Source organism: Lontra canadensis, unplaced genomic scaffold, assembly GCF_010015895.1.
Source record: "Lontra canadensis isolate GAN:19392208 unplaced genomic scaffold, GSC_riverotter_1.0 scaffold160, whole genome shotgun sequence".
Classification (NCBI taxonomy): domain Eukaryota; kingdom Metazoa; phylum Chordata; class Mammalia; order Carnivora; family Mustelidae; genus Lontra; species Lontra canadensis.
Window position 1 is genome coordinate 436,891 of NW_022631154.1, and position 25,566 is coordinate 462,456.

General features: G+C 43.0%; 1 protein-coding gene across 1 annotated transcript in view; it reads right to left on the bottom strand.

Moving 5' to 3' along the window:
* The window catches only part of NUP210L (nucleoporin 210 like), an 88,161-nt gene that overhangs the window by 20,696 nt on the left and 41,899 nt on the right, over nt 1-25,566 (bottom strand). The window contains exons 17-29 of the mRNA XM_032845242.1: nt 14,422-14,614; nt 10,161-10,249; nt 9,851-9,955; nt 9,513-9,614; nt 8,490-8,618; nt 8,044-8,171; nt 7,138-7,270; nt 6,139-6,201; nt 5,594-5,773; nt 5,160-5,240; nt 4,947-5,078; nt 2,488-2,646; nt 1,469-1,560 (exon numbers count right to left, since the gene is read on the bottom strand). Coding sequence (XP_032701133.1) covers nt 1,469-1,560; nt 2,488-2,646; nt 4,947-5,078; nt 5,160-5,240; nt 5,594-5,773; nt 6,139-6,201; nt 7,138-7,270; nt 8,044-8,171; nt 8,490-8,618; nt 9,513-9,614; nt 9,851-9,955; nt 10,161-10,249; nt 14,422-14,614 — 1,586 coding nt within the window. The remainder of the gene's footprint in view (nt 1-1,468; nt 1,561-2,487; nt 2,647-4,946; nt 5,079-5,159; nt 5,241-5,593; nt 5,774-6,138; nt 6,202-7,137; nt 7,271-8,043; nt 8,172-8,489; nt 8,619-9,512; nt 9,615-9,850; nt 9,956-10,160; nt 10,250-14,421; nt 14,615-25,566) is intronic.

The following is a 25,566-nucleotide window of genomic DNA, read 5'->3' on the forward strand; positions in this document are numbered from 1 at the left end:
GACAGATATTCAAATAAATAGTTCTGTGTCATTATTCATAGTAGCGTAATATTCACAAGAGTCAAAGGTAAAAACAACCCAAATGTCCAACAACAGATGAATGGATAAACTATGTTATATCCAAACCGCAGAATATGATTTAGTCATTAAAAGAAATGAAATAGGGGCGCCTGGGTGGCTCAGGTCATGATCTCAGAGTTCTGGGATCGAGCCCCATGTCCGGCTCCATACTTAGCAGGGAGTCTGCTTCTCCCTCTCCCTCTGCCTCTCCCCGTACTCATGCTTGCTCTCGCTCCCTCTCTGTCTCTCAAATAAATAGGTTAGCGTGACTGCTGATGGGTAGGGTCTCCTTTGGTGGTGATGAAAATGTCCTGGAACTAGACAGAGGTGAGGGTTGTGCAATATTGTGATGCACTAAATGCCACGAAATCGTCCACTTTAAAATGGTTAATCTGGGGCGCCTGGGTGGCTCAGTTATTAGCCCTCTGCCTTTGGCTCAGGTCATGGTCTTGGGGTCCTGGGATCGAGCCCCATGTTGGGCTCCCTGCTCAGAGGAGAGCCTGTTTCTCTCTCTCCCTCTGCCTGCCTCTCTACCTACTTGTCCTCTATCTCTTTGTCAAATAAATAAATAAAATGTTTTAAAAAATAAATAAAATGGTTCATTTGGGGGTGCCTGGGTGGCTCAGTTGGTTAAGCATTTGGCTCAGGTCATGATTCCTGGGTCCTGGGATTGAGTCCCACATCGGGCTCCTTGGTCAGTGGGGATCCTGCTTCTCCTTCTGCCTGCTGCCCCTCCCCTTGCTTGTGCTCTCTCATTCTAAAATCTTTGTTTTTTTTTTAAGATTTTATTTATTTGACAGAGAGAGAGATCACAAGTAGGCAGAGAGGCAGGTAGAGAGAGAGGGAAGCAGGCTCCCTGCTGAGCAGAGAGCCCGATGCGGCACTTGATCCCAGAACCCTGAGATCATGACTTGAGTGGAAGGCAGAGGCTTAACCCACTGAGCCACCCAGGCGCCCCTAAAATCTTTTTTTTTTTTTAAGATTTTATTTATTTATTTACAGGCGCCCCACCTCTCTAAAGTCTTAAAAAATTTTTTTTTAAATGGTTAATTTTAGGGACGCCTGGGTGGCTCAGTTGGTTAAGCAGCTGCCTTCGGCTCAGGTCATGATCCCAGCGTCCTGGGATCGAGTCCCACATCGGGCTCCTTGCTCGGCAGGGAGCCTGCTTCTCCCTCTGCCTCTGCCTGCCATTCTATCTGCCTGTGCTCGCTCTCTCTCCCTCTCTCTCTGACAAATAAATAAAATCTTAAAAAAAAAATAAATAAATGGTTAATTTTATGTAACATGAATTTCACTTCAGCTAAAAAATCTTATTTATGGATTAGAAAAATCACCTAGAAGGCAAGAGTTCTTTCCATGTTCCTAACGGTAAGGTTGGAACCTGGCCTGCCCTTCCCTAATTCCTCACCGGTTGGTGTGGAGTCTGAGCTGGGAATTCATGGGCATCAGAATTTGCTCAGGCTGGCACTCCGGAAAGAACAGTTGGAGTTTCTCAAACACCTAAAGTGAGAAAATAATGTCTTCCTCATTTCTGGAAAAGACAAAACTATAACCTTTGCTCACGTATCAACTACAAATCAACATCTACATCACTTTAGCTTGGCCTGAGGGCCCACAACACTCTTTTTCAAATGAGCCCGACACTTAAAACATGCCTCTGTGTTCTAGAAGGCAAATCTAATATCAGCCCCGCTCCTGATGAAGCCACACTGACTGACCACATCCTCTGTATCACTTAGATATTAGGTATAAAATAATTTTGAAATTTCTAACTTTAGCTCTGACTACCTGAAAAGAGATTTGAGAACTAAAACCTACAATAATAAATTAGGATGGAACATTATTCAGGTTTTCTACTTCCTAGTAAAATGTGCTTTCCTCTACCCCTCACTGAATCAGAGAAACAAAACCAAAATAAAGGAGAAGAATAGAAAAAGAAAAAAAATCAGTCCTAAATTCAGAGGCAGAGAAACTTATTGGCCCTCCACAGATGATCAGTTTGCTTTTGAACACTAAAAACAATGGGGCCAGTTAGCTTTCAGCCCGAGAAAACCTGTAGAAACCATCCATCCATGCTCTTCACGCTCCTGGAAGTTAGGGTTAGGTCCCCTAAGTGGATGGTATCACAATATCTGTGTTAGGCAGAGCAGCTCGGAAATGAGTCCCTCTTTAATTATTCTGCTTTCGTATCCTGTGTTTATTGTGTGGGGAGGTGAGGGGAGTGCATGTTCTTACAGTTTCTAATATCAGTACTTACATAGATGCAATTAGGAAGAGTGGCAAAGCTCTAGAAACTATAAGCCTGTTCTAGGGCTCTCTCTAGCACTTTCTCTACCTCTATCCAGACCAAGCGCCACATGGATGATAAGAGAATACAACTTTCTTCTCCTTGATATGTAAAAACAAAATTTAGGTTTGGGACCTTACCAGAATCTGAACTTCATCAGACAATTCTAATAAATTCCCCTCAAGCTGCCCAGAGGAACTGTTCATACAGCGGACAGTGACTTTGATACTGGTCCGACCAGCTGCTTTTGTGTGGACAACCATGGCAAAGTTATTTTCTACCGGGAGCTGTAGAAAAACCTGGAAAACAGTCAGGAATGGATTAAGAAATATTCATTAATAATCACTGTGCTCGGGGCGCCTGGGTGGCTCAGTGGGTTAAAGCCTCTGCCTTCCGCTCAGGTCATAATCCCAGGGTCCTGGGATCGAGCCCCGTGTCAGACTCTCTGCTTGGCAGGGAGCCTGTTTCCTCCTCTCTGTCTGCCTCTCTGCCTACTTGTGATCTCTGCCTGTCAAATAAATAAAATCTTAAAAAAAAAAAAATCACTCTGCCCTTCCCCCGGTCTTGTAACAATAAAGAAAATGTATGCTAGGGGCGCCTGGGTGGCTCAGTGGGTTAAAGCCTCTGCCTTCAGCTCAGGTCATGATCCCAGAGTCCTGGGATCGAGCCTCACATCAGGCTCTCTACTCAGTGGGGAGCCTGCTTCTCTTCCACTCTCTCTTTGCCTGCCTCTCTGCCTATTTGTGATCTCTGTCAGATAAATAAATAAAATCTTAAAAAAAAAAAAAGAAAAAAGAAAATGTATGCTAGATAGATCTGTAGAAAAGAACTAGAGTACCAGGGATTATTTTCATGGTTACTTCTTTTCATATTCCCAGCATCACAGTCACCCCTAAAGTAAACTCCAAGTATAGCACTCAACTAATTCTGGCAAGCCTCTGTGAGAGTCTCATGTTATTTTTTTTTTAAGTCTTTTTTTTTTTTTTTAAGTTTTTAAAATTTATTTGACAGAGAGAGGGATCACAAGTAGGCAGGGAGGCAGGCAGAGAGAGAGGGGGGATTCAGGCTCCCCACCAACCAGGGAGCCTGATGTAGGGCTTGATCCCAGGACCCTGGGATCAAGACATGAGCCGAAGGCAGAGGCTTAACCCACTGAGCCACACAGGTTTCCTGAGTCTCATGTTATCCTGAAGTCAATCCATAGACAGAAGAATGAAAATGAAGGAAGGCATTTCTAAAATGGCTTTAGATAGGAGAACTGAAATTGGGAGAACTGAGACAATCTACCCCTGGAGTTCAGAGTGGTAGCAAGGAAGGCAGAGCTATTTCAGGACTATGCTCACCCCGGTAGACCGTATCCCTACTTCTTCCCCACCACTGTGGCCCAGACTGGATAAGGCCATGGGGAAGGCAGGGCCAACATTAAGACAGGTATTGGAGGAGACACCTGCCTACCTTTGGGGCACTCATTTCAAGTCCTCTTTCTCCTGCCCTTTTGCTGTCCAGAGCCCTCAAGACCTTTCTTGCTCTCTTGACTCACAAAGTCCCAACTTCCAAAATCCTCCCCTACAGAAAATTTTCCATTTCCGTTAGTAGATCTCAGTCAGCTGTCTGGAACGTGCCCCCCCCCCCTTTTTTTTCTTTCTTCCTTTCCTTCTTTTCTTTTCTTTCTTTTTTTCTTTTTCTTTCTTCCTTTTTCTTTCCTTCTTTCTTATCTTTTCCGGGTTTCTGAGTAAGGCTTAATGCTGTGTGCATTAAGATGTCAGAGCTCTTTTCATTTATCACAGAGCACAAGCTCACCTCAAAGCTACTGCAGGTTCAGCTCTAGGCCACCACAGTAAAGCAAATGTTGCAATAAAGCAAGTAAAATGAGTTTTCTGCCTTTCCAGTGCACATAAAAGTTATGTTTACACTATACTGTTAGTCTATTAGGTATGCAATAAATAGCATTATGTCTAAAACAGTGTACATATCTTAATTAAAAATATTTTATTGGGGTGCCTGGGTGGCTCAGTGGGTTGAAGCCTCTGCCTTCAGCTCAGGTCATGATCACAGGGTCCTGGGATCGAGTCCCGCATCAGGCTCTCTACTCAGCAGGGAGCCTGCTTCCTCCTCTCTCTCTCTCTCTGCCTGCCTCTCTGCCTACTTGTGATCTGTCAAATAAATAAAAATCTTTAAAAAAGAAAAAGTGGCACCAATAGACTTGTGGTTGCTACAAAGCTTCCGTTTGTAAAAACTTGAAGGATCTGTGGCATGCAGCGAAGCCCGGCCATGAAGCATGTGCACTCACCTTGTATTCGTGACATGTTATTGCTCATGGAACACAGTCAAATGCTAACAAATACAATATTAAAGGAAACTTTTTTTTTGAGAACTCGTTCTAGCAAAGTATATTAAAAATTACATAGAATTATCTGAGTACTCCAATTGAACTCTTCATATGATTTATAGGTTTCTAGAGTTAAGAGAACAAGGGGAAAAGGAGATAAATAGTAATACTGTGTAGTTTAGAAAATGAAATCAGTCTCAAACTTGATGAAATAAGGTGAATTTACTATCAATGTCCCTGAGATGATATAACAAAGAGATACATTCATACCTCTGAATGCCTGGGTACTAGATCCAATACGTCCCTTTTGCTCATGGACCAGTGGAATGTGAGTCCAGGGTTGGCATTGCTGAAGGAGAAAGGGGTCTGGGTACTGGTCACTCCCATGACATAAACTGGCATCTGAAAAGAAGATGTATGTGCTGTATGTCCTGCCCAGCTGGCATTGCCAGAGCGCGCCAAGAACAGAGCCGCCTTACTGACCTCAGTGGCTGTGATGAGTCGAGTGGTGGCTGCAAGGACCCTCACGGCCCTGAGCTGGACCACTTCAACACGCACTTCATCCTGCCCCACGGGTAGAAGCAAGCGCAGGCTAAGAGGGAGTCTGTGCGGGGCAGAGGGCACTTACACTAACTAGCCTGTGGTTGTCTGGGGCATTCAGCAAAAAAAAAATGCCAGTAGATGTGCTTGTTTTTGTTCCCTAAACAGTTCCTAAAGATAGGGACTAGGTCTTATACCAATGCCAATACTCTGTGGGGTTTTCACTAAAGACTATATACTTCCCATGCTTGGTTAAGAGAACGCCAGGTAAGGGACTCAAAGGGCTTTTCTGAGCTACTGACACCCTCCCTCATGACCCCACATGTCCCAATTTGGTTCCCAGATAGAAAAGTGGAAGCAGAGCAAAGAACCAATACCTGGGAAAACACAATGACTTTGCCAGTATCTTCATTTACTGTCTGGATGGTGCCATGGACCACAGCTGTGCCAACTACCTTCCCCGTGACTTGCCCCCGCCTATTCACAACAGCCACAGTCTGGTTACTGATAGAGAAGTGAATGATAGATTGGGGCTGGGGGCCACCTTCAGACATTACCTAGAATTGAAACACGCAAGCAGATGCCTGGAACATGGGGAGAAACCCCATCTCTTTTCCCAACATTTTGTCCAAGGTATTCAACCTCTTACTCCCCGCCACTTCCCAATGGACATATCCCACAGCCACTCATATGTAGAAGAAACACAAGTGCCACATATGATCTATGTGTTCCCAGAGGTAGGTTATACCCTGTTCATTAGGGGACGTGAAAGTACTAATTTTCTTCTTTATCAGGTCTTGCTGTACTTGGCAGGAGTAGACAAGAGGATGCCAGTAGGAAGAAGGGCGTGCACACATGTGGAGGGTGGGGCAGAGCAGGGTGAGAAGAAAGGGTAAATCTTATTTCCTGACTTTGAGATCACCTGCATCATGTTAGCTGGGATCAGTGTCATTTTCTCTGGAACAAGTCTGAAGGGAGGAAACACCTTGAAGGAAAAGACCAAAAAGACAACAGGGACAGACTAGAATCAATTTCATAATAAATGATCATGCAGCTTATTCTAAGGGAAAAAAATCCCATACACAGACATGTATTTTACTTTATTTATAGATATAAATTTTACTTATAATAGCAAAAAATAAATGAGAATGCTTAAAAAATTTTATGTCCACTTATTGGAATAAAAGTGGTCATTTAAAAAAAGATTTTATTTATTTTCCTTTTTTTTTTTAAAGGATTTTATTTATTTGACAGACAGAGGTTATGAGCAGGCAGAGAGAGAGGAAGGGAAGCAGACTCCCTGCTGAGCAGAGACCCCCCCCCCCACCCCGTGGGACTTGATCCTGAGATCATGACCTGAGCCAAAGTCAGACCCTTAACCGACTGAGCCACCCAGGTGCCCTAAAAGTGGTCATTAAAGTTATGTTTATAGTTATATTTCTTTTATCCTTTTTTTCCAACATATATAAAAGTAGAGAAAGCAGTATAATAATTCTCAGGTACAAATACCCATTCCCCAGCTTCAATAATTGCCAACACGTGGTCAACAATGAACTTTTAATGACATAAAGGATACTTCTGATAAAGGATTAAGATGCAAAAAGCCGTAGGATTCATCCATGGTAAACAGGCATGGGGAAGAAGTGGAGGATTATTAGCAATGAACGGTTGCCTCTAAGGAGGGCATTATAGGTGGTTTTCACTCTGCATCTTTACTATTTCTTTTGCTTTCGAATTTTCTACAGGAGCATGTGACTTTCATACAGAAAAACAAAAACCTAAAACCTATTATGTATTATTTCGAGGGTCAGACAACTACCGTTTTACTGAGTCACGTAATGTTTAACTTGCGCAAACCCAGCGGAAGAGAGGACCAGAGCTGAGCAGGCGCGGCTCGGACTGCGGATGAGGCTCTCCTTACCTCGATTTGGCGAGGGGCCGATGTCAGTCTCCTCCCCACCCTGTCCCTGGCAAGAGCCACAAGGGTGGTCCGCCCGACAGACGCAGCTCGAAGGACGTACTTCTCAGAGTACTCACCGCGTCCCGCCACCGGGCTGCAAAGACAAGACGGCGCGTTCGTGGCAACAAAGATTCGGCTTCGGGACGCGTGGTGGCTGTCAGCTGAGCGTCCGACCGCCGGCTGGGCTTGGGTCCTGGCCTTGGAGCCGGGGCATGGAGCCCCTTGCCGAGCCCTGCACAGAGTCTGCTAGTCCTTTCCCTCCCCCGAGCCCCCTCCCAAAATGGATAAATAAAATCCTTTAAAAAAAAGATTTATCTTAAGAGTAGCCGGTTATGCTTCTTTCTAAGATGCATAACATTTTCCGCTCATTGTAACTCCAGCTAAAGGGAACTGCCCGAAAATAAATTTCCAGAGCCAAGACGAAGTTCATGGCAACGGCAGGAAGCTCCTGAAGGCTGAGTGTTTGTTCTAAGGCCCCGAAGGAACAAGGGCAACAAACACATAAACATAAACAAAACCGGAAATACTCAAGCAACTTGGAGTTCTGGGTCCCCTTTTTGCAGAGGGGAACACCAGCACCTCTCTCTCTAGATAGACTTTCGAAGGTCCTCCATGCTGAGGTACCCCAGATGACACCATCCAAGGAGAGTTTCATAAAATGGAAACATTCACAAGACACCAGGGTTTGTCCTGAAACAACACATCTGAGGGTGTGGAGGGGTACCCTGTGGAGGGCTGAAAATGGGGGACAGTACAGGCTGAAAGGCAAGGCTGCAGAAAAGGAAAGAAGAAGATGTGAAGTCATGCAGGGAAAGCGAACCCCCGATGCCCAGCATGGGGAGGAGGAGGTGCTGAGGCGGCACTCACGTCAGGGTGACAATGGCAGAAGCCAACTGCAGTTTGAGCTCCATGTTTCTGAAGTATTTATTTCGGAAGGGGCGTTTGGAAGAGCCAAGAACCCTCACAGTCACTAACACAGTTCTACCTATTTCAACCTGGTAGTAAAAAAGAAAAATAATTTTAGTGAAAGTGTTTCATTCACCAAGGACAGTCTAACTAACTCTTTCAGGGTGACGGACTATTTTGTTTGTGCTGAATGCTCCCGGTCAGCCCTTTATCAAATCACCCTACTCAACATGCGCTACGTTATCTGCTCTGCAGTACTCGCGTCGCCTGTGATGCTGCAATGTTGTTCTTTAAGGAGCATTTCTGCTCACATCACTAAAGGCCTGCTGCACGCGTGCAGACCACACAGACCATTGCGAGTGAGGCTACAGAGCACGAATGAGGCCGGCTTCTCTGATGCCTCTCACCTTATCAATTAGATCGAGCTCCAGCTCCTGTATGTCTGACACGCTGAGGTAGGCCACTGCTGGACCCGGGAAAGCCAAGCACAGATCATAGACCTCCAAGGTGAGGAATCCAGGGTGTAGCGGCACTAACTAGAAGGAAGAAGATGGCAGCTGGGTAAGAAAGGACACCTGCTCCAAACATAATCAAAGCAGCTATTTTCATTCAAAGCACAAAATACAACAACTTACTTCCTCTGTGATGGGAACTGAGAGGTCACCGCACATGGTGCATCCTTAACAAACACTAACGATAAGGAGCAAGAGTAAAGCTGACTGAATTCAAGCGGAATCCAGCGTACATATCCAGCTTTCTTGATTATGAGCAGGGAAGGGATTTCATGAAGATAGGCTGAAGCCGCCAGTGGGGGAGGAAGCATGAGAAGAACCTGTTTCTGTCACGGGCTGCGGGTCCCGCCCGGCACAACAGGTCCTTCCAAACCCTGTCCCCAGTGAGGCAATCTCCCCCTAAACAGTATGACCGAGGAGAGAGAAATTCCTTTGAGCTCTTAGAAGGAAGGGAAATATATACATATGTTAATATAAGCTGTTGTTTTTATTACTAAACGTCAACTAAAAGCAAATCCCTTGGCATGTTGACCGCAAAGACAGCTTAATATATCGAGTCGTCGTCACGCCCTGGCTAGAAACAGCCTACACTCAGGTTATGAAGTCAACAGTACCACTAAGTGTCCCCACAGTTAGTGCTTTGAAATGTATAGAAATGAACTCTCTTTTCATGGAAATCTTACAATTAGATGTCTTCTACACTGTCTTGGTTCAATTAGAAACAAAAAATTGCCCAGCTAGTTGAAGAAAACAAAAAAAAAAGCTTGTTTTGGGTTGGAGTATCTACGAAGGTTAAAAAATGAGGCAAATGTTACTTTTGTAACAAGTCTGAGACACACAGTGGAATTTTTCCAATCATTCTTGTAAGGATGAACTTTGACCTGAGACTGTCAACCTGGGACTATCTCTAGACCTCACCTGGATAGAACTTTCTGCTTCCATATAAGTGACAGTGACAATGTCCTGCTCACTGCTGTTGACCAGAAAATAACCAGATCCTTCCACAAGGCTAAATATCTCCTAGGGAAAAATGAGACAGACAACACTCCATTCTCTTTGGGCCAAAGACAAACCAAGATTATCACAGTATTACTACCAAGGGTGCTGCACCTAATTATTGCGTATCGGTTACATAAACTTATCAGGGATTCTCAACGCAAAAGTTAGCTTGTTTTTGTTGCCACGCGGCTCCTCGCCGTCACCTCAGACTCTCCCCCTCCCACGCGATCCCGTTTGGCTCGACCCCTCCAACTCACCTTCACATCGGGGTGGTTATAGATGGTGGCGTTCTCAGGCAGTATGGTCACATCGTCCACCAGGAGCAGCTCCACAGCTGCAGATCTGGGCAAGTTGGAAAGTTTCTAGAAATGCACAACCACCACAAAGGTGAGTATAAACTTTTAACTCCTCAGCTGAGAGAAGATTCCAGAGTTCTTTCATGCGCCACAGATAACAGAATCAGAGAGGTGCACAGTTCTCAGATGTACATTAGTTGCAAGTGATTTTTGTTCTTTTTTTAAAGTTAGAAATGAAGAACCTTACATTTCAGTGATTCCTATTTCTTACCTCTGGACTTTTCTTCTCTGAGTAGCCCACAAAATTGACTCCGATGAGTACAGTCCCTTTTAACTGATGTACTTTAAGGACCTGATGACCTGGAGACATGTGAGAAACGGTAACATGTAGACTACAAAAGTGTCTCCAGAAAACCAAATTCTGCCCTAATTTTTTCCAAATGATATTCTACTGCAGGAAGAAAAAAAAAAAAACTTTGTGGGGAAACACAAGAAACAGAAAACTGAGTCTTTGTGTTGATTGCTATTTTTTTTTAAAGATTTTATTTATTTGACAGAGAGATCAGAAGTAGGCAGAAAGGCAGGCAGAGGTGGGGGCGGGGGGGAAGCAGGCTCCCTGCTGAGCAGAAAGCCCAATGCGGGGCTTGATCCCAGGATCTGGAGATCATGACCAGAGTCAAAGGCAGAGGCTTAACCGACTGAGCCACCCGGGTGCCCCATCAGTTTCTTTTTTAAATGAGGGTTTGGGCTAGGCAAAGTCTAAAATTCTTTCCAACTCTAATGGTCTGTGGGTCCAAACACAGACTGACAACCGTGTATGGAGAAATTTTTTAGTTTAAAAATTGGAGTGAGGGGGCGCCTGGGTGGCTCAGTCCATTAAGTGACTGCCTTCGGCTGAGGTCATGATCCCACGGTCCTGGGATCAAGTTCCACATGAGGCTCCCTGCTTAGCAGGGATCCTGCTTCTCCCTCACCCTCTGCCTGCTGCTTCCCCTTCTTGTGCTCTCTCTCTCTGTCAAATAAATAAATAGTAAAATCTTTTAACAAAAAAAAAGAGAGAGAGAGGGAGAAGCAGGCTCCCCGCTGAGCAGGAAGTTGGATGTGGGCAGACATTTTTTTTTTTTAAAGATTTTATTTATTTATTTGATAGACAGAGATCAGAAGTAGGCAGAGAGGCAGGCAGAGAGAGAGAGAGGAAGGGAAGCAGGCTCGCTGCTGAGCAGAGAGCCCGATGCGGGGCTCGATCCCAGGACCCTGGGATCATGACCTGAGCCGAAGGCAGAGGCTTAACCCACTGAGCCACCCAGGCGCCCCGGATGTGGGCAGACATTTAACCAACTGAGCCACCCAGGCGCCCCTCAGCTGGGCCACTTTAAACAACTATTCCTCATTACAGCAATTCAAACTCCTTCAACTAGTATTTGAAACTTTCTGTAATCTCTGTTTTACCTATTTATTCTTTTTTTTCTTTCTTTTTTAAAACTTTACCATAAATCTGCCACTTAAGTCAATTCTTGTTTTATCTTCCAAATAGTAGTATGATTGTGCCTGAGTCTGGGAGTTTCACGTGATGCTCCATCCACCCATAAACAGATTTACTGCGGGGCTACTGCAGGGACTATGCCAGATAATGAGGAGACAGAGATGAAGAAGAAAACACAATCCTTGCTTTCCAAGAAGCCTGCAGGGTTAGTATGATGACTGAGAGGGAAACCAACCACTACCATACCATGTGTGAGTGCTGCTACAGTACAGTGCTGCTCTGTACAGAGCACAGAAAAGGAATACTTTCCTTAGATAAGTAATATAGAGGAACAGAAAACTTCCAGAGGGCAAGAGGAAAATTTCAGCCCCGTGACGGTGCAAGAAAAGAAAACATAAACACGTGAAAGGGAAGAGGTACGAGAAGCCTTGTCATGGCTAAGGATATCAAGTTGTGAGTGGGGGGGCCTTCCTGGCTCAGCCAGAAGTGTGCGCAATCTTGATCTTGTGGTCATCAGTTCAAGCCCCACATTGGGTGTAGAGATGACTTAAAACAATAAAACCTTAAAAAACCCCTTTTAATAAATAAGTAAAGTTGTTGAGTGTGAGAAAAATGTAGAGTATACATGGCTAGTAACAGCAGGTGGAGCCAGAGAGGTAGGCGGGGGTTGGTATGGTAAGCTGGACCACAGCCCCCCAGCAGTGTGGTGGCAGGACAGTGAGTGGTTGACAGCTTAGGCTTCAGTGTCAGAGAGCTCACTGCTTCCCCTCCTTTCCTGTTGTAATCTCAAAGCTTAAAACTGCACCTCAAATATAGTAAGAACTCAACAAATGATGGAGGGACACACTGACATCACGGGAGTAATACTGTACCAGGGCTGTTCTGAGGGTGACCTGTGAAGCATTCAGTGCAGCGTTTGGCATGTCGTAGACTTCAGGCCACAGTAGCCAGAACAAATTTTGAAAAGATTTATTTATTTATTTATTTATTTATTTATTTATTTATTTAATTTGAGAAAGACACGGAGAGAGAGTAGGGCGGGGGCAGTGGGAGAGGGAGAGGAACAGACACCCCACTGAGCTCAGAGCCTAATGCGGGGCTCAATCTCAGGACCCTGAGATCAAGACCTGAGCTGAAACCCAGAGTCAGATGCCGAACTGAATGTGCCAGCCAGGTGCCTCCAAGAAAGAGGTTCGGACCTGTACTTTAGAAGGTAATCTAGACAGTAGTGTGGAGGACAGATTAGAGGGCAGCACAGGCACAGGGAGGTCAGCCAGGAGGCTACTGTGGTAACATGGGACAGACATGAGGACACAGTGATGGAGTTAGAGGAAGGGATGAAATCAGAAAACTGAAAATGCACGGATGGTATCTGCTGGTTGACTGTTACAGCAAGTAAAGAGCATCTCTTTCCTTGCTACTTTTTTTTTAAAGATTTTAAAGTAATCTCTGCAGGTAATGTGAGGTTTGAACCCACAACCTGAGATCAAGAGTCGAGTGCTCTGGGCGCCTGGGTGGCTCAGTGGGTTAAAGCCTCTGCCTTCGGCTCAGGCCCTGGTCTCAGGGTCCTGGGATCGAGTCCCACATCGGGCTCTCTGCTCAGCGGGGAGCCTGCTTCCTCCTCTCTCTCTGCCTGCCTCTCTGCCTACTTGCGATCTCTGTCAAATAAATAAATAAAATCTTAAAAAGAAAAAAAAAGAGTCCCATGCTCCACCGACTGAGCCAGCCAGGTGCCTCTCCTTGCTACCAGGTTTCACACGAAGTGCACCGCACTGTTGGTGTCAGAGTGTTGCACATGAGTTTCGTGCTGCCGCGTTCCCTAGTGGAGCTCTTAGACTTGGCCTGTGGTTGCGCTCCCTGTGTGTGTGGAGAAGGCTGACTCTTACTTCTCCTCTAAGCGTTTCTTATTCCATGAATGGTTACACCATCCATCCAAACCTTCATGCCAGAAACTTAAAAGTTACCTTCTGTACCTCTTCCTTCACTTGGGGATTGCTCTGCGGCAGACTTCCCTGTCACTGGCCTGCGGTGAAGCCTGCCTGTTTGCACCCGTGTCCTTGAGCAGGGCTTGCCCACCTTGTGTCGGTCTGGGCAAGTGACTGCTTTGGTGAACTGGCAAATGTGACGCAAGCAGAGGATGGAGGACTGATGCCACGTGAGGGCTTGCTGCTCTCTCAGAACTCCTGCTGGTTCCTCTGGTCCCTCTGTAAAATTCACTCACCTATTCTCACTCTGTCTCCCCTTTTGGCCGCCCCCCTCAGGTCTCAACGCAAATGTTATTTTCTTGGGCAGCCTTCTCTGTTCTGAACTACGTTAGGTTCTCTGCTATGACTCTTACAGCACCCCATCTTTGTCCTTCAAAACACCTAACACAATTGTAATATCTAAAGTCTATGAGTGGGGCACCTAGGTGGCTCAGTCGGTTGAGCATCGGCTCTTGGTTTTGGCTCAGGTCTTGATCTCAGGGTCGTAAGATCAAGCCCCGCATTGGGCTCCACACTCAGCAGGGAATCTGCTTGAGATTTTCTCTCTTCCTTTCCCTCTGCCCCTACCCGCCTCTAAAATAAATAAATAAATAAATAAATGAAATCTTTAAAAAATATTTATACAAAGGCAGAGGCGTATATATATATATATATGTTTTTACACACACACACACAAACACACATACACACACATATACACACATATACATAAGGGCAGAGGCCATGACTATCTCATGTACCATTCCATCTTCAGGTGCCTAGCACAGGGTCCTACATGTAACAGTCACTCAATAAATATTTTCTAATAAATGACTGCAATTTTTATAACATTAGGCAAATAATATGTAATAAATAGATTAAATTAATTTTATGTTCCTGTGAGAAATGTTGGATCTTAGACCCTGACTTTGCAACAAGAAATCTTTATTTACATTTGCTAAAACATACAAGGATCAAAGATGAAAAGAGAGATATGATGAGATCTGAAATAAACTATTTCCCAAGGGAAACAGTGCAGAAACACTAAGCAGACATGTAAAAGGAATTATAAGTCACCAAAATACCATGTAGCCGAGTCTGCCCACTGCCATCATCCTTTGCTACCATCTCCACTGAATTATAATTTTCAAAATGAGCTAGTGTTTCATTTGAGGATTTCCATTCCAGCATTAGCGAACTGAAATTATCAAACTTTCTCCTGTGTTGATCAAACACTGCCAGTTCCAGAACGGTGTCCCTCAGGCTTGATACAGGAATCTGCATTAAAAAAATAGAGAGAGGGACGCCTGGTGGCTTAGTCGTTAAGGGTCTGCCTTTGGCTCAGGTCATGATTTCAGGGTCCTGGGATCAATCCCCACATCGGACTCTCTGTTCAGTAGGGAGTCTGTTTCTTCCTCTCCCACTCCCACTGCTTGTTCATGTTTCTCTCTCTGTTTCAAATAAATAACTAAAAATTCTTTTTTAAAGATTTTAGTTATTCATTTGACAGAGATCACAAGTAGGCAGAGAGGCAGGCAGAGAGAGAGGCGGGGAAGCAGGCTCTCTGCTGAGCAGGGAGCCCAATGCGGGGCTCGATCCCAGGACCCTGGGATCATGACCCAAGCTGAAGGCAGAGGCTTTAACCCACTTAGCCACCCAGGTGCCTCTAGATAACTAAAATCTATTAAAAATTTTTAAAAAGAAAAAGAAAAAAACAATAGTTTAGGAGGCGTTGAGATACCCCTGAAGCAAGGGCTCATGTTTATCCCATTCTTTTCTCTTTGACAATTTTCTTTTTTTTTTTTTATAAGATTTATTTTTTTAGGGGCTCCTGGGTGGCTCAGTGGGTTAAGCCTCTGCCTTCGGCTCAGGTCATGATCCCAGGATCCTGGGATCGAGCCCCACATCGGGCTCTCTGCTCAGCGGGGAGCCTGCTTCCTCCTCTCTCTCTGCCTACTTGTGATCTCTGTCAAATAAATAAATACAATCTTTAATAATTAAAAAAAAAGATTTATTTTTTTATTTGGGGTGGGCAGTAGAGGGAGGGAAAGAATTTCAAGCAGACTCCCTGCTGAGCACAGAGCTCAATGTGGTGCTCAATTTCATGATCTTGAGATCTTGACCTGAGCTGAAACCAAGAGTCAGATGCTCAACAGACTGAGAACCCAGGAGCCTCTCTTTGATAATTTTCAAACCTACAGATATGTTGAAAGAATAGTATGACTATAACATTTCATCTGGGTTTACCATTTGCCTTATCTTTCTTTCCCTCTACTTTCCTTCCTCCATTTGTATGTGTGTCTTTTTTTTTCTTTTTTGCTAAATGATATAAGTATCATGGCACCTTATCTGTAAATATTTTAGCACGCATTCCTATGAATGAGAATTCCAAGTAACAAAAACAATATTATCACACATTAGAATATTACTTCAAGGGGTGCCTTTGTGGCTCAGTGGGTTAAGCCTCTGCCTTCAGCTCAGGTCATGGTCTCAGGGTCCTGGGATCGAGCCCCGCATAGGGCTCTCTGCTCAGCGGGGAGCCTGCTTCCCCGCTCTCTGCCTGCTTCTCTGCCTACTTGTGATCTCTCTCTGTCAAATAAACAAAATCTTAAAAAAAAAGAATATTAATTCAATATCATCTAACATATAGTCAGCTTTCCCCAATGTCTCTCAAAATATCCTTTCTACTTGTTTTTTATTTTTGATCTAGATTTGATCTCTCTCTCCATATATATATATTTTGTGGGGGACAGGATGACTAGGATGACTCAGTGTCATAAAAATTTCAGTTGTTCTGAATTTATATATAAATTTAATATACTACCCCCCAAAATACCTGGAATTGAGGAAACTGATATCCAACAATTAGCTGATCACAAAGCTAACCACACAGAGACTTGAGAGACCACAAGGGACAAAGAAATACAGACATTACAGAACTAGTTCAGGAAAGGTCACTGAACAGCTACCACTACCACAACAAAAACCAGTAACAGCCACAAAACCTAGTGAGGGAACAATATGATTTCAGAATTGCTAGATTATGCTATTTAAACTGTCACGTTTTGGGGCGCCCAGGTGGCTCAGTCCATTAAGCATATGCCTTCAGCTCAGGTCATGATCCCAGGGTCCTGATACTGAGCCCCTTATCAGGATCCCTGCTCCACGGAGAGACTACTTCTCCCTCTCCCTCTGTCCGCTGCTCTCCCTGCTTGTAAGCATGCATGCACTCTCTATCAAATAAATAAAATCTGAAAAAAAAAAAAAAAGTTAAGTTTTCGACAAAACATCATTAGAAATGCAAAGAAACAAGAAAGTAGGGGCGCCTGGGTGGCTCAGTCAGTTAAGCATCTGCCTTCTGCTCAGGTCATGATCCTGGGGTCCTGGGATTAAGCTCTATCTTGGGCTCTTTGCTCAGTGGGGAGCCTCCTTTTCCCTCCCCCCACCCCCGCTTGTGCTCTCTCTCTCTCTCAAATAAATAAATAAAAATCTTTAAAAAAAGAAAAAGAAACAATAGCCCATACACAGGAAAAAAAAACAGTTAATAGAAACTGTCCTGGGGTTCGGGCACCTGGGTGGCTCAGTCGGTTAGGCCTCTGCCTTTGGCTCAGGTTGTGATCTCAGGATCCTGGGACTGAGCCCCACATCAGGCTTCCTACTCAGCAGGTGGCTGCTTTTCCCTCTCCCTCTGTTCTTTCTCTCTCTCAATAAATAAAACCTTAAAAAAAAGGGGGGGGTGACACGGTCGCTGCAGATGCTCAGACATGGGACTTAGTAGACAAAGACTTTTTTTTTTTTTAAGATTTTATTTATTTATTTGACAGAGAGAAACAGCAAGAGAGGGAATACAAGCAGGGGGAGTGGGAGAGGGAGAAGCGGGCTTCTCCCTGAGCAGGGAGCCCAACACGGACTCAATCCCAGGCCCCTGGGATCATGACCTGAGCCAAAGGCAGACGAGCCACCCAGGTGCCCCATAAACAAAGACTTTTTAAATCAACTATTTTGTTCAGAGAACTAATGAAATTTATGTTTAAATAAGTAAAGTATGAAAATAATGTCTTAGCATATAGAGGATATCAATAAAGAACCAAAGTAAATTTTGAAATTGTAGAGTATAATTGCAATGAAAAATTCACTAGAGGAACTAAATAGCAGATCTGAATAGGCAGAAGAAAGAATAAGAGAATTTTAAAATAGGTCAGCTGAGATTATCCAGTCCAACGAACAGCAAGAAAAAAGGATAAAGAAAAATGAATAGCATCAGAGACCCACAGGACACCATTGAGTATATCAATATATGCAAAATGAGAGCCCTACAAAGAAAAGAAAGGGAAAAAAAAGAGGAAGAAAGGATAGTTGAAAAAATAATGGCTTGAAACTTCCCAAACTGACGAACAACATTTAACCTCCAAGAAACACAAAGAACTCCAGGCAGGATAAATTCAAAGAGATTTGCATCTAAACATGTCATAATCAAAGTCAAAGAGAAAGAGAGTCATAAAAGCGGAAAGGGAAGGACATAAGATTAACACCTACTTTTTTTTTTTTTCAAGATTTTATTTATTTATTTGACAGAGAGCGATCACAAGTAGGCAGAGAGGCAGGCAGAGAGAGAGGAGGCAGCAGGCTCCCCCCTGAGCAGAGAGCCCGATGTGGGACTCGATCCCAGGACCCTGAGATCATGACCTGAGCCGAAGGCAGCGGCTTAACCCACTGAGCCACCCAGGCGCCCCAACACCTACTTTTTTATCAGAAACCATGGAAGATGTGATGGAAAAAAAAAAGACTGCCAATGAAGAATCCTATATTGAGCATAATAATCCTTCAAAAATGAAGGAGCGGGAACCTGGGGGGCTCAGTCAGTTAAGTGTCTGCCTTCAGCTCAGGTCATGATCCCAGGCTCCTGGGATCTAGCCCCAGATTGAGCTCTCTGCTCAGTGGGGAGTCTGCTTCTCCTCCTTCTGTGTTCTCTTGCTCTCTCTCAAATAAATTAATAAAATCTTTTTTAAAATATAGGAGAAATTAAGACAATCCTAGATATAACAAAACCAGAGAGGATTTGTTGCTAGTAAACCTGGGCTACAAGAAAGAAAAGGGGGTCATTCAGGCTGAAATAAAAGGTCATTAGACAGTAACCTGAATCCTCATGAAGGAATGAATAAAGAGCCTGGTAAAGATAACTACATAGGTAAATATCCAAGACAGCATACATGTACTTTTGTTTGTAATTCTTTTTTTTCCTCTCTGATTTTAAAGACAAATGGATAAGGCACTATTATAAATCTGTTTGAGGAGCATGCATGTATAAAGATTATGACACTAACAGCACAAAGAAAGGGGAAGAAATGGAGTTTAATAGGAACAAAGCTTTTGTACACTACTGAAATTAAGTTGGTATTATTCCGAACTAGACTGTCAAATGTTAAGACATTAATTGTATTCCCTAGAGTAATAACTAATAAAATAACTCAAAGTAAAATAGCAAAAGAAAGGACAAGAGAAGTAAAATGTTACACCAGAAGTATTTATTTAACACAAAAGGAAGTGAAGAAAAAGAGGAACAAAAAGGGCATATGATAAATAGCAAAATGAGAGGGGTAAATCCAGCCTAATTCAGTAATTACGTTAAAAGTAAATCTATGATCCAACTTTATGCTGTGACAAGACAAACACTTTGGATTCAAAGACCAAAGAGTAAAAATACAAAGATGGAAAAAAAAAAAAAAAGATATACCATACAAACAGTAACCAAAAGAGAGCTAGAGTGGTTATACTAGGATGAGAAAAAAATAGACTTTAAGACAAAAATTGTCACTAGAGACAAAGAGTGATAAAAGGATGTTGTATAATAAAGAAATTGCCTGGCCTTTGTCCTCAGTGTCTGAGAATTAACCCCTAAAACTTGGAATTTCCTGAGAAATAGGAACATACCCATTATTCATGGTGGGCTTCATAGATTGCACCTGAGTTTATACCGAAATGATTCAGGATGGGCACTGGTCAGGCTATAAAAAGCGACTGTGTGACGAGAGGGATGGGGCTGAGCCAGGGGATATCAACCCAACTTTCACGGAGGAAAGGGGAGCTGGAGTATGTTCAACCACGTGGTCAATGACTCAAGCATATTTATGTAATAAAGCCCCATACAAATCCTAGACACCAAAGCCCAGTGGAGCTTCCTGGCTGGTGAACATGTCAGTGTATTACACGTGATGTGTTGCACACAAACCTGATTCCATGGGCAGAGGCTCCAGATTTGGGTCCCCCGAGACCTCTCGTTATGTCTCTTCATCTCACTGGTCCCGATCCGTATCTTTTATAATAAAACTGTACCTGCGAGTCATTCTAACACATTATTGAACCGGAAGTGATTGTAGGAATCCTCAAATTTATAGCAAGTTGGTTAGAAATGTGGGTGGCCTGTGGATCCCGGAACCTGCAGCTGGCATCTGAAGTGAGGGCGGTTCTGCTGGGAACTGTACGCTTAAAAGTGCAGAGCTGGAGCCAACTCCAGGTAGTGTCAGAACTGCATTGTGGTGTTGCAAAAGGTCAATACACCAAAAAGATTTAATAGTTATAAATGCGTATGTACCTAATAACAGAGCCCCAAAATATGTGAAGCAAAACTGACAGAATTTAAGGGAGAAAGAGACAACCCAACAATAACAGTCAGAGACTCCAGTTCCACTCTCAATAATGGAGAGAACCAGAGAGAAGATCAACAAGGAAACAGGAGACTTGAATACCAAACAGACCTACCAGACATCTATAGAACACCACACCCAACAACAGAATATACTCTTCTCAAGTGCACATGAAATATCCTCCAATATTGGCCCTATGTATAGCCACAAAACAAGCCTGAATACATTTTATAAACAAATGTATTTATATAAGGTCCATATAATATTTATATATAAATTCAAAAGGATTTCAATCATAAAGTATGTTTTCTAATCACAATGGAATTAGAAATCAACACAGAAGGAAATTTGAGATATTCACAGATGTGTGGAAAATAAACAACACACTCCTAAATAAGCAATGGGTCAAAGAAGAAATCAAAGGTGAATTAGAAAACATGTTGAGACAAACGAAAATAAAACTCAACATATCAGAACTTATGGGATTCAGTAAAAGCAATGCTTAGTGGAAAACATAACTGCAAATATCAATATTAAAAAGGAAGAATCTCAGGGCACCTGGGTGGTTCAGTGGGTTAAAGCTTCTGCCTTCGGCTCAGGTCATGGTCCCAGGGTCCTGGGATCGAGCTCCACATTGGGCTCCCTACTCAGAGGGGAGCCTGCTTCCCCCTCTCTCTCTGCCTGCCTCTCTGCCTACTTGTGATCTCTGTCAAATAAATAAATAAAATCTTAAAAAAAAAAAAAAAGAAGGGGCGCCTGGGTGGCTCAGTGGGTTAAGCCTCTGCCCTCGGCTCAGGTCATGATCCCAGTATCCTGGGATCGAGCCCCGCATTGGGCTCTCTGCTCAGCAGGGAGCCTGCTTCCTCCCCCTCTCTCTCTGCCTGTCTCTCTACCTACTTGTGATCTCTGTCTGTCAAATAATTAAGTAAAAATCTTTAAAAAAAAAAAAAAAGAAGAAGAATCTCAAATCAATAACGTAAACTTCTATTTTGAGAAACTAGAAAAAAGAGAAGCTAAATTCAAACCAAGCAGAAGGAAGTAAACAATAATGACTACAGCAAAATAAATAATATAGAAAAACAAAAGAAAAAAATTAACCAAACTAAAAATTGATCCTTTGAAAAGATCAACAATACTGACCAGCCTTTAGCTGAAATGATTAAGAAAGAGAGGACTCAGTTTACTAAAATCAGAAATGAAAGGAGGGACATTAGTACTATCCTTAAAGAAATAAAAAAGGTTACATAGGGTTACTGTGAAAAATTGTTTAAGCCTACAAATTAGATAACCTAAACGAAATGGGAAAACTGTATATACAAAGAACCAGAAATGACTCAAGAAAAAATAAAAAATCTGACTATATCTATAACAAGAAAAGAGACTGAATCAGTAATTGAAGAAACACACAAACATTCAAAGAAATCCTAGGCCCTGATGGTTTCATGGGTAAATTCTACCAAATATTTAAAGAATACTGATCAAGCTCTTCCAAAAACTACAAGAGGAGTCAGTACTTCCCAACTCATTCTCAAAGGCTAGTATTATTCTAATACCAAACCAAAGATACTACAAAAAAGTAAAACCACAAAATCTTGTAGTTCGAATATAGATGTAAAAACACTAACAAAATGCTAGCAAACAGAATCCAGGAATATATAAAAAGGTTCATACGTCATGACCAAGGGGGTTTTATTTCAGGAATGCAAGGTTGGTTCAACATATGAAAAATCAATCATCAGTGTAACACATCATATTGATAGAATAAAGGGAAAAATGTATGATCATCTCAGCAGATGCAGAAAGAATATTTAACAAAAATGTACTACTATTTCATAATAAAAACATTCAAAATACTAAAAAGGAAACTTCCCCAGGGCGCCTAGTTTGGTCAGATGGTTGGGCGTCTGCTTTCAGCTCAGGTCATGATCTTCAGGTCCTGGGATTGAGCCAAACCTTGGGCTCCCAGCTCAGCAAGGAATCTGCTTCTCCCATTCCCTCTGCCTCTCCCCCTGCTACGCTCTCTCACTCAAATGAATAAATAAAATCTTAAAAAAAAACATAAAAATAAAAGGAAACTTCCTCAACCTATAAATGGCATCTTCGGAAAAACCCATAGCCAATATCAAATTTAATGGTTATAGACCAGAAGTCTTCCTCCAAGGAAATTTGCTGTAGACAATATTTAGGAATAAATCTAACAAAAGGAGTGCTTGTATATTCTAAACTATAAAACACTGTTGAAAAAAATTAAAGAAGCCCTAAATAAATGGAAAGATATCCCATCTTTATAAATCAGAGGGCAATATTATTAAGATGGTAATACTCCCCAAATTGATCTAGAGATTCAATCTAATCTTTATCAAAATCCCTGTTTTGTTTTGTTTTTTTCAGAAATTGACAAGATGATCCTAAAATTCATATAGAAATGCAAGCGACTCAAAATAGCCAAAACAGGGCACCTGAGTGGCTCAGTTGGTGGAGTGACCAACTCTTGTTTTCAGCACAAGTCATGATCTTGGGATCCTGGGATAGAGCCCCGTATTGAGCTTCCTGATTGGCAAGTAGTCTGCTTGTTTCCCTCTCCCTTAGCCCCTCCTCCTACTCATGCTCACTCTCTCTAAAATAAATAAATAAATCTTTTTAAGAGGTTTTTTTTTTAAAGATTTTATTTATTTATTTGACATAGAGATAGAGAGAGCCAGAGAGCCACAAGCAGGGGAATGGCAGAGGGAGAGGGAGAAGCAGGCTCTCCGCTGAGCAGGGAGGCCCATGCCGGGTCAATCCTAGGACCCTGGTATCATGACTAGAGCTGAAGGCAGACACTTAACTGACTGAGCCACCCAGGTGCCTCAAATAAATCTTAAAAAAAAAAAAAAAAAAAAAAAAAAAAAAGAAGAGCCAAAACAATCTTGAAAATAAAGAACATAATTGAAGAACACACACTTCCCAATTTCAAAACGTACTACAAAGATTTTAAAGGCGTCCCAAGGTTAACAGATTCTTTTTTAACAAGAGCCCAAGACAATTTACAGAGTAAGAATAACCTTTTTAACAAATGATGCTGGATTAAGTGGATTATCTCCATGCAAAAGAATGAAGGTACACTCCAACCTCACACCACAAACAAATTAACTCAAAATGGACTAGGCCTAAATGTAAGGCCTAAAACCTATAAAGAGAAGTCACAGGTATAAATATCTGTGGGGGCACCTGGGTGGCTCAGTGGGTTGAGCCTCTGCCTTCGCTCAGGTCATGATCTCAGGGTCCTGGGATCAAGCCCTGCATCGGGCTCTTTGCTCAGCGGGGAGCCTGCTTCCTCCTGTCTCTCTCTGCCTGCCTCTCTGCCTACTTGTGATCTCTGTCAAATAAAGAAATAAAAATCTTAAAAATAAATAAATAAATATCTGTGCCCTTGGATTAGGCAATCATTTCTTAGATATGACATCAAAAGTACAACCACCACCGGGGCACCGTGGGGGTGCCTGGGTGACTCAGTGGGTTAAAGCCTCTGCCTTCGGCTCAGGTCATGATCTCGGGGTCCTGGGATTGAGTCCCGCATCGGGCTCTCTGCTGGGCGGAGAGCCTGCTTCCTCCTCTCTCTCTCTCTGCCTGCCTCTCTGCCTACTTGTGATCTCTCTCTGTCAAATAAATAAATAAAATCTTATAAAAAAATAAAAGGTACAACCACCACCAACAACAAAACTGATAAACGGGACGTCACTAACCAAAAACTTTTGTGCTTCAAAAGACGCCATCCAGAAAGTGAAGAACCACAATATGGGAGAACTTTTCTGCAAATCAGATCTCTGAAAAAAGACCTGTACTTAGGATATATGAAAAACATGTACAACTTGAATAACTCTATTACAAATTGACAAAAGAGGGGCCCCTGGATGGCTCAGTTGGTTAAGTGTCTGTCTTCAGCTCAAGTCATGATCTCAGGGTCCTGGGATAGGGCTCCACTTCAATCTCCCTGCTTGGTGGGGAGTCTGCTTCCTCCTCTCTCTCTGCCTGCCTCTCTGCCTACTTGTGATCTCTGTCAAGTAAATAAATAAAACCTTTAAAAAAAAAAAAAAGAAAGAGGGGCGCCTGGGTGGCTCAGTGGTTAAAGCCTCTGCCTTCGGCTCAGGTCATGATCTCAGGGTCCTGGGGTCGAGTCCCACATTGGGTTCTCTGCTCAGCGGGGAGCCTGCCTCCTCCTGTCTCTCTCTGCCTGCCTCTCTGCCTACTTGTGATCTATCAAATAAATAAAAAAAAAATCTTAAAAAAAAAAAAAAAAGAAAACATTATTTTAAAAATAAATTTAAAAAAATTGACCAAAAAAGAGTGTGTCCACATATTATAGGATTCCATTTATATGAAATGTACGGAATAGGCAAATCCATAGAGACAGATAGTGGTTTCCAGGGACTGGGGTGGGGGATGGGGATTGACTGCTACTGGGTGTGCATTTCTTTTTGGGGAAATGAAAATATTCTGCAGGGGCGCCTGGGTGGCTCAGCGGGTTAAAGCCTCTGCCTTCGGCTCAGGTCATGATCTCAGGGTCCTCGGATCGAGCCCCGCGTCGGGTTCTCTGCTCAGTGGAGAGCCTTCTTCCCTCTCTCTCTCTCTGCCTGCCTCTCTGCCTACTTGTGATCTCTCTCTGTCAAATAAACAAAATCTTTAAAAAAAAAAAAAGAAAAAAAAAAAAAGAAAATATTCTGCAGTTAGACCAGTTGGAGTTGGCTGGAAAACTCTTATTTGTATGCTATTTCTTTTTAAAGATTTTATTTATTTATTTGTGAGACAGTAAGAGTGTGTGCAGAGGGAAAGAGAGAAGCAGGGTCCCAGCAGGGAGCCAGATGCCGGGCTTGATCCCAGGACCCTGGGATCATGAACTGAGCTGAAGGCAGATGCTTAACTGACTGAGCCACCTAGGCGCCCCTTACTTGTACACTTTTAAAAGGGTGAATTTTACAGTATATAAATTGTACTTAATTATTTAAAAAAAAGAAATAAATTCTAAAGTATGGGTAAGTATGTCTGTAAATTACTCCTAAATGGCTCCAAGAAAAAAAATTTCTTGCAAATTTTCTTTTTTTTTTTAAGATTTTATTTATTTATTTGACAGAGGGAGAGACAGAGAGAGAAAACACAAGCAGGGGAATGGGAGAGGGAGAAGGAGGTTTCCTGCTGAGCAGGGAGCCTGATGCGGGGCTCGATCCCAAGACCCTGGGATCATGACCTGAGCAGAAGGTGCAGATGCTTCATGACTGAGCCACCTAGGCACCCTCTAAGTGCTTTTTAATTATTTATAGGGGCACCTGGATGCTGTAGTCCTTTGAGTGTCAGACTCTTGGTTTTGGCGCAGGTCTGATCTCAGGTTGTGGGATGGTGCTGGGGTCCATGCACAGCTCTGAGTCCACTTGAGTTTCTCTCTCCCTCCTCCTCTGCCTCTCCCCTCCCCATGCTCTCTCTCTCTCTCTGAACTAAACACATCTTTTTAAAAAGAGTACATCGGGGCACCTGGGTGGCTCAGTGGGTTAAAGCCTCTGCCTTTGGCTCAGGTCATGATCTCAGGGTCCCAGAATTGAGCCCCGCATTGGA